Source organism: Mus caroli, unplaced genomic scaffold, assembly GCF_900094665.2.
Source record: "Mus caroli unplaced genomic scaffold, CAROLI_EIJ_v1.1 scaffold_17117_1, whole genome shotgun sequence".
NCBI lineage: Eukaryota > Metazoa > Chordata > Mammalia > Rodentia > Muridae > Mus > Mus caroli.
In genome coordinates, this window is record NW_018390702.1 from 13,318 (window position 1) to 22,324 (window position 9,007).

At 44.7% G+C, this 9,007-nt stretch overlaps 1 protein-coding gene across 1 annotated transcript; it reads left to right on the forward strand.

Moving 5' to 3' along the window:
* The first annotated feature begins 6,107 nt into the window (after positions 1–6,107).
* Positions 6,108–8,648, forward strand: LOC110288780 (disintegrin and metalloproteinase domain-containing protein 20-like). The gene has a single exon (XM_021155034.1). It carries the CDS (start codon positions 6,195–6,197, stop codon positions 8,463–8,465), a length of 2,271 nt encoding a protein of 756 aa, XP_021010693.1. The 5' UTR covers positions 6,108–6,194; the 3' UTR covers positions 8,466–8,648.
* Positions 8,649–9,007: the final 359 nt, after the last annotated feature.

Here is a 9,007-nt window from a genome sequence, read left to right on the forward strand (position 1 = left end):
AGGTAGTTCTGTCTGAGCTCTGTGTTTGCTCTCCTGTTAGCCCAAGTTCTGCTTGCTGCTTCTGAGCTCTACCCTCTGGAGAATTTCTGCAGGTCTGCCTTTCAGCCCATCCTCCTGACTCTCTTTACTTATATCTACATTAACTTTTGAAATTCCTACTCCAAGGTGATGAGTGTGGACTGGAAATGCATCTGAGTGATAAGGAATTTACCTGGCACACTCATGCCCCCAGACTCAATGTCCAGCACAGCAGCACCCACATGAGGTAGGTACCAGGTGCAGATGCTCCATGTGTGATGTGGATACAATTAGGTTTATTAAGAGGATGTATTTCCCACACATGCCACTTTAGCCCTAGTCATTGGATGATCTGAGAGTCCTATGCCTTCCTACACAGTGTGGAGGGCTCTGCTTCCCCTGTTCTTGCTGATTGGCACACATTTTTTTTTTTTGTAAGGTGGTGGAGATCCACAGCTTCCCATTTGTGCTTGCAACACACGAGGTACTTGGCCTGTTTTTGTATATCACCCTGTATGAGACATCTCAGCTCAGTGGCTACTTGACAGCTCTCCTTGACAGATGTTATTTATTGAAGGGTCCTTGTACTACTATGTTTTGATGGGTGGGATCCGTGCCCATCTTACTGTGAAGATAGCTAATAGTCATTGTGCAATACTCTTAATGTGATACAAGCTTCCTCACCCCCATGTTCCCCATCTGTGGTGCTGCCTTTTGTACACTGTATGGCTTAGGGGTTCATCTGCAGTGGAGATGCTATTGTTTCTGATGTTTTTGTCTGAATCAGAATGAACCAGAGCTAACTGGCTCAGACCTCTGGAGGGGAGTCCTGGTAGGTGCCTGGGTGGTCCTGGGGCTACATATTGGTTTATATCTAGTGAGGGAACTCTTGATGCACTAGGTATACTCATCTCTCCTGTACCACTGTGGTGTCTGATGGCACTCTTCAATGTTTTATTTACAACTGGGCTGGGGATATAGGACTGCGCCATCTTAATTTGGTCCTACGTTTCTCTTACAGTTTACATGTCCCAAAAATGACCAGAGAGGTGATTTCCCCTCTTCTGCAATCTGGTATTTAATACTGGCAGTTGCTCTGGGGCTGTGTTTAGACCCTCAGTATTTCCTCCACCTTGGACTGGGTGCATAGGTGGGTAACAGGCTAAGTGAATAGAGAGATATCAGCTTTCGATTCTCCTCTCCAACTGTGGTCCAGATGGTTACACGCTTGCCTCTTTCTGATCCTGAGTGGGAAAGGTCTCTGTGGGGCTGATGGTCTGAATCACCAGCATTCCATGTCCCAGCAGCTCTGGAGAGGCTTTTATTTCTGGTGCTGGGGAGAGATGAGAACTCCCTGCTCAGGCCCCGCTAATGCACTAACTCACCTGTTTTCTCTCCATGGGCTTTCCTTTCCTCTGGGACTGGCTTGCTCATATTGGCCTCAAGTTCCTTCAGGGCTCACTCTAAAAATTTCTGTAGCATCATTGCTGTTCTTAGGACAGGCTCAGAGCAGTCAGGAGGCCCTGTTTGGGTGTGAGTAGCTAGAGGATACTAGCATACTATTGTGCTGTACACTTTCTCTATTTCTACTTTCTTCAAGCTTTCTCAGTCTAGGGCTGCTGAGTGACTCCCCAGACACCTGGTGCAGGTGACTACTTTTAGAATCTACTTTTTTAAAAAAAATTTAATTTTTTAAAACTTTTTGTGGTGGTTTTGGATTTTGAAGACTTGAGATCTTCATAGATGCCTAGATGTGTTGGAGTCTTCCTTGCATTTTCCCACAGTGATGATTTCATCATCTCCCCCCTTTTAAAAGTAGTGCTACCTATGCAGCTGGAGCTATGGGTCCCTCCATGTGTACTCTTTGGTTCTTGATTTAGTCCCTGGGAGCTCTGGGGGGTGGGGTACTGATTGGTTCTTATGGAGTGGGTGGGTTGGTGATCAGGGAGATGGGTGATGGGATAGGGGGTTTCAGGGAGGGAAAACTGGGGAAGGGGATAACATTTGAAATGTAAATAAAGAAAATATCTATTAATAGAAATTAATGCTGGAGGGTTGTTACAGTTGATGCCTGAATTCTGCCCTCTTGTGGAGAGCAAAGGATATAGATCTCCCTGCTGATGTGGCACTGTGAAGGGTAGTGTGAGCTTCAGAAAGATGCCTTAAGATGTAGGAGACACAGACATCCCTCTTGGCAACTCATAGTTGAAAGACTCTTCAACAGATACCTCAAGATTGGGGTTAGGTATTATCTAGGTAGTTCTCTGTATTGCACAGTTAGATTTTAGCAGCTGAGGTGTTCTAGGAATCGGTACAGGACAGAGTTTCATATTACTTTAAGTTGTGTTTCAATTGGTTGTTTCTGTGAAGGGACTTGGAGGGAATTTATGTGAGCTGAGACAGCATATGAGCAGGGAAAATGGACAATGTTTGCCAGACGTCACTGAGGAATGGCTTGCCTCAAGGGTGACTACTGCATTGGTTGTGATTTGCTGTGGGGAGACTGCAAAGTGACTGAGCTGTGAGACTGAGGTACAGTGAGAACCTTGCTGCTGCAGGCATCTCCAGACTACTGGGCCCTGTGTGAGTGAATACAGCCAGGGACTGGGCTCAGAGGAACCTGTGTGCCTAGACTGCCCTGCAGAGTCAGTCAAGGGTTGCTGTTCTTCTAGAAGGTTCTCCATATTTCTGCCTTTCTGTAGATTGACTGGAGATTTTTTTTTTCTGGCTGGTGTCAGAGACCATACCGTGAGAAAGTGAGCCCTTCACAATCTCCCACCCTGACAGGCCAAATGGCCTCATGCTAGGAGCCGGTTGTCACTCCCTCCTCCCTGTTGCCTTCCTGGCACCTGAGGCTGTAAAAGCTGAATTATAGTCCCCTCTTCCCTATCTCTTCCTGAACTCCCATGCCATCCAAGGACATGAGTTACGCCTGAGTCTGGCCTGACACCCAAGGCTGTCAAGGAGGATCTATGTTCTAGAGATAAGATGCAGAGTGCCCGCTGCCTGGTGCCTGACTTCGGCCCCCATGTCAGCAGATGCCCACTTCTTTGTTCTTTGTAAAATTCCCCCTCGACCCCTCCCTATTCCCCGCCATGTATGCTTTAAACCAGGCACCTCAGCCTAATAAACGGAGACCTTGATAGGAAAAGATCTACTTGGTCTTCGCTTCTCTTTTCTCTTCCAATCCCATTTTCTTCCAGGTTTGCGATCCCCCCACTCCTCTGCCCCGTACCCACTAATAACTGAATCCCGCGGGACAGGACAGGCTGGTAATCAGGACAGCTCCTGTGATCCCAGAGCAGCCCTAGGAAACCCAAGGTTAGAGCAGGAAGATGCTTCAGAGGTTCCATGGGAATGACTGATGAATGTTTTTGGTTTGTTTTATTCGCTTGTTGGGAATAATTAAAGCTTTAAATTTCATCTTATAACCCTACAGCACATGTGGCCCTCTAAGATGAGTGAATAAAAGATGCTTGAGGTTGCACTGCTGGAAACAGAGGGTACATTTAGAGACTGAGGGTGCTTGGAGTGAGGTGAGATGCCTCACCTTCTACATGCCCACCCTTCCTCTGTAGTATGGACACAGGAAAAATAAGCAAAACATCTGCTTAAGGTGGATTGATTCAGGATGATGGCTCAGCACAGAGCTCATTATAAGAGGGGGTTTGTAGCTGTGGAGCAGGCAGGGCCAGAATTACTGAGAAGACATCAGATGTGGGAGACCAGAACCTAGGTGGGGCAGTGGAAGACAAGGACACAAAGGTGGCTTGTGCTTGGGTTATCAGAGGTCATGTATTGGGACTCAGGTATGGAAAGACTTAGCATTCTCTCTCTCCCCCTCCCTCCCTCCCTTCTTCCTTTCCTCCCTCTCTATCTTCTCCCTCCGTCTGTCCCTCCCTCTGTCCCTCTCCCTTTCCTTCTCCATCTCCCTCTCTCTTCTCTCCCTTCTCTCTCTCCTTCTCCTTTCTCTCACATCTCTCTGCCTGTTTTTAAATTGCCTGTTCCTGAACTCCACTTGGCTATGTGGGATCAATTTTCTGAATCTGGCTAGGCAGATTATGCAAAGATGCATCTGGTCAGCAGAAGGCATCTGAGATATGCTCTGTAATCAGTGCTAAGGACCTTGAGTAATCTCTCTTTGTAACCAGACTCCATAGGGTTCTGTCCTATAGTGGTTAGAGAGGCTGGCCCTGGAACTCCCTAGTTGTTTAGAAACCCCATCTGTGTCCTTCAGTTTAGTCCTAAAACCTCCTTCTACTTGGTGTTGTCCAATGTCCATGTAGGATATGGGAGTCCAGCCTGGTGGCACACAGAGCCTCAGAGTGATGACTGTATAAGCCCATGTCCCCAAGTTGGTCACCAATGATAGATCACATGACCCCTATCACCCTAATTAATGAGAAGGGATTTATCTCCTCTTACCTTAACCAGACAGGGGCCAAGCCACTTCCTTCCTCTTCCCTAGGAACCTCCAGGGGTATTGGGTGCAGTAATGCTCATGGCCACAAGGCGGAAGCAGAGACTTATTCATGAGGCTCCTGGGGGTGACCAGGAAAGCTGCTTGGAGAGTTCAGAAGGTGCACTAAGATCCATGCCAATACCTGGCAAATACAGAAGTGGATGCTCACAGTCATCTATTGGATGGAACACAGGGCCCCCAATGGAGGAGCTAGAGAAAGTACCCAAGGAGCTAAAGGGATTTGAAATCCTATAGGAGGAAAACCAATATGAACTAACCAATACCTCCCCAGAGCTGTGATTCTAGTTGCATATGTAGGAGATGATAGCCTAGTCGGCCATCAATGGTAGGTAAGGCTCTTGGTCTTACGAAGATCATCTGCTGTAGTATAGGGGAATGCCAGGGCCAGGATGTAGGAGTGGGTGGGTTGGGGAGCAGGGCATGGGGAGAGTATAGGAGATTCGGGGGATAACATTTGAAAAGTAAATGAAGAAAATATCTAATAAAAATGCCTTAAATTAATAATAATAATAATAATAATAATAATAATCAAAAGATCAATCCCAGTAGTCCTGCAGAGTTTTCCCCTGCACACTTAGATGAGATATATATGTTTGAGAGGAAGTAAGTTGATCAACCCCCCACCACCCATTGTTTTCTCCTATCTTATAAATACATGTTGCAGGGCAGCCTATCTTTGGGGCTGTAGACCTTGCTCACATGTCTGAGCCAGGGCTTGTCATGAACTCCGGGTGATACCCATCTTTTACCCCTTTCAATAATGATTTCTTGGAGAAAACTCAGAGGCTGCTTTTCCTTCTATAAAAGTAAGAGCCGAGAAAGCACTGCTGATGAACCTGGAAAAAGTGTGTGGCATACTCTTCGACGTTCATACCGACAGTCTACTGGTCTCAATTCTGAGAACCCATCAGCCTGCTTGCTTGAAGAAATTCCAATAGTCAGGAAAGAAAGATACTAAAGGTTGGAGGGGGACATCCACTTCGGCCTCAGACGGGTTCAGAGATAATGTTCCCGAGATGGAATTTTTAAAAATTCTAGAGTTCACAGGTATCCAGATAGAATTCTCAGGTCTAATAATATTGGAGAAACAACAACACAATATTCACAGAAAGCTCCAAACTTTTGAGCAACACCCAAAAGGAAAAAAAAACCTCATTTGTAAATAGTTTACAAATTAAACTCAAACAAAATATGTTTAGAAGAAATAAAAAGAATCATTTATAGCTAAAAGGCTAATATAGACAGTATTTACTTGTAACTTTCAAACAAACAAACAAAACAAAACAAGAAATCAGAACAACTGTGAAAAACATGAGCCAAGATATAAAGAAATATTGACTCCTAGAAAGAGACCCAGAGTCACATTGGGAACCAAATGCATTCATGTGGAAATGTGGAAATGATATTTTGTACTTCAAAAAGGAAAAGAAAGGATTGAGCCTGTCAGAGACACTCCTTGCTGCTTCTGACTTTTCTTGTCCAGGCACATTTATGGACATCCCTTTTGACCATATTTAACCTCAACCTCAGGTAACACATTCAGACTCAATTCCTGCCACACCCAGTGACTGTTACCTAACTCCAGTTGTCTGGGTAACCACTTAGGTTGGGAGCCTGAGGAGGCTTTTGGTCCTCTGTCAGTATTTTCTAGACCAGGCAGTGGCCACAGCAGAGGGATTTAGCTCCACCCAGGATGTTATCTCTGACCTGGGGCATGAGGCTAGTGGAAAGACCTGTGGTCCCCAGGGTCCTCCTCTTGCTGTTTGCACTCTGGCTGCTCCTCCTGGTTCCAGTCTGGTGTTCCCAAGGCCATCCCACTTGGCGTTACATCTCATCGGAGGTGGTTATTCCTCGGAAGGAGATCTACCATACCAAAGGACTTCAAGCACAAAGACTGCTCTCGTATAGCTTGCGTTTTCGGGGCCAGAGACATATCATCCACCTGCGAAGAAAGACACTCATTTGGCCCAGACACTTGTTGCTGACAACTCAAGATGACCAAGGAGCCTTACAGATGGAGTACCCCTTTTTTCCTGTAGATTGTTACTATATTGGCTACCTGGAGGGGATCCCGCAATCCATGGTCAGTGTGGATACTTGTTATGGGGGCCTGTCAGGGGTCATGAGGTTGGATGACCTTACCTATGAAATCAAACCCCTCAATGATTCACAGAGCTTTGAACACCTTGTTTCTCAGATAGTATCTGAGTCTGATGACACAGGGCCTATGAATGCATGGAAGCATTGGAGCTATAATACAGGTCCTCCCTTCTCCAGATTGGAATATGCGGATGGAGCTCCCAGACTATCTAGTAAGAACTACGCTACACATCCAGCTGCTATAAAAGGCCACTTTCAAGCAACCAATTCTGTATATAATACTGCTGCAGGTGACAAACTTTCAGCTACTGTCGAGTATTTGTTTCAAGTCATTAGTTTAATGGACACCTATCTGACCAATCTTCATATACGGTACTATGTCTTTCTCATGACTGTGTATACCAATTCTGATCCATTTCGACAGGAATTTCAAGTTCCAGGAGGGCAGGCTCATAATTACTATGTGTCAGTCTTTTATAGTAATTTTAGGCCTGATGCAGGAGCTTTACTTAATAGGCATGGACCAAGAGATAAAGACGTTAATCCAGCTGAGAGGAGTATATGTTCTTCCTTAGCCCTAATTTGTATGGGTACATATGGTCGAAATCCTTTATTTTTATCTTCTATAATAACCAATCGTGTTGGAAGGAGTTTAGGCCTAAAACATGATGAGGCATATTGTGTCTGCCAGAGAAGGAACACCTGTATTATGTTCAGAAATCCTCAATTAACAGATGCTTTCAGCAATTGTTCCCTTGCAGAGATAAGCAACATACTTAATACTCCTGATCTGATGCCATGTCTTTTCTATGACCGTCATGTTTATTATAATACATCATTTACTTATACGTTTTGTGGAAACTTCAAAGTAGATAACAATGAGCAGTGCGACTGTGGCTCCCAAAAGGCATGTTATTCAGATCCCTGCTGTGGAAATGATTGCAGGTTAACACCTGGTAGCATTTGTGATAAAGAATTATGCTGTGCAAACTGTACTTACAGTCCTTCTGGGACACTTTGCAGACCTATCCAGAACATATGTGATCTTCCAGAGTACTGTAATGGGACTAAGTACATTTGCCCAGATGACACTTATCTGCAAGATGGGACACCATGCTCAGAAGAGGGTTACTGCTATAAAGGTAACTGCACAGATCGAAGTGTACAGTGCAAGGAAATCTTTGGTGTAAGTGCTAAGAATGCTAATATTAAGTGCTATGACATCAACAAACAACGGTTTCGATTTGGGCATTGTACTAGAGCAGAAGAAAGCCTCACATTCAATGCTTGTGCTGATCAGGATAAGCTGTGTGGAAGGTTGCAGTGTACCAATGTCACCAATCTTCCGTTTTTGCAAGAACATGTTTCATTCCATCAATCGATTATCTCTGGGTTTACCTGCTTTGGGCTTGATGAACATCGTGGGACAGAAACAACAGATGCTGGAATGGTGAGACATGGTACCCCCTGCTCCAATAGTAAGTTCTGTGATCGAGGAGCTTGCAGTGGAAGTTTATCTCATTTGGGTTATGACTGCACCCCAGAAAAATGCAGTTTTAGAGGAGTGTGTAATAATCATCGGAATTGTCATTGTCATTTTGGTTGGAAGCCTCCAGAGTGCAAAGAAGAGGGACTAAGTGGGAGCATAGACAGTGGGTCCCCTCCGGTTCAAAGGCACACAATAAAACAGAAACAAGAGCCAGTGGTGTATTTAAGAATACTCTTTGGTCGTATTTACTTCCTCTTTGTTGCACTGCTCTTTGGCATCGCCACTCGTGTAGGACTTACTAAGATTTTTAGGTTTGAAGACTTGCAAGCTGCTTTACGTTCTGGGCAAGGACCAGCAACGGACAAGCCAAAGTAAAATGAGTTAGTGCCCCCCCCTCCCGTCTCCTGTAAGATAAAGAGAATGCACAAAAGAAAATCTGAATGTCAGTAGGGAACAAGGTAGACCTCCAGTCCACAGTTCTGGATGGCCTTTTTTTTTTTTTTTAATATATCATGGGGACATAAGACTCGTTGGATTCGGAAACCACCTGATGTTGGTGCATTGCTAATGCTTACACTGGAATAAATCTTTCAAAACTGCAAATTGGTATTTTTGATTCTATATTTTAAATAAACCATTAGAAACTGCTCTAAGTTGGCTCCTCAGGTAGCAGGAGACCTTGAGCCATCTCTGGTTCTTAGCCTTAGGCCTCTGGTCTCTGTATTAATGGAGATTTGTCTATTTCTCTTTTAAGAAGTTATTCATGATATCTTTTTAAAATATGGTTCCTGAACCCTGAAGTGTTCCCACATCATTATCACTGTGCTTTTTTGATGTTTCCCTTCTCCTATAGCAGAAGGTCATAGTCAGATTCAGGGTACACTGCTGACAGAGTCTCTGTTCCATGCACTCAGAGT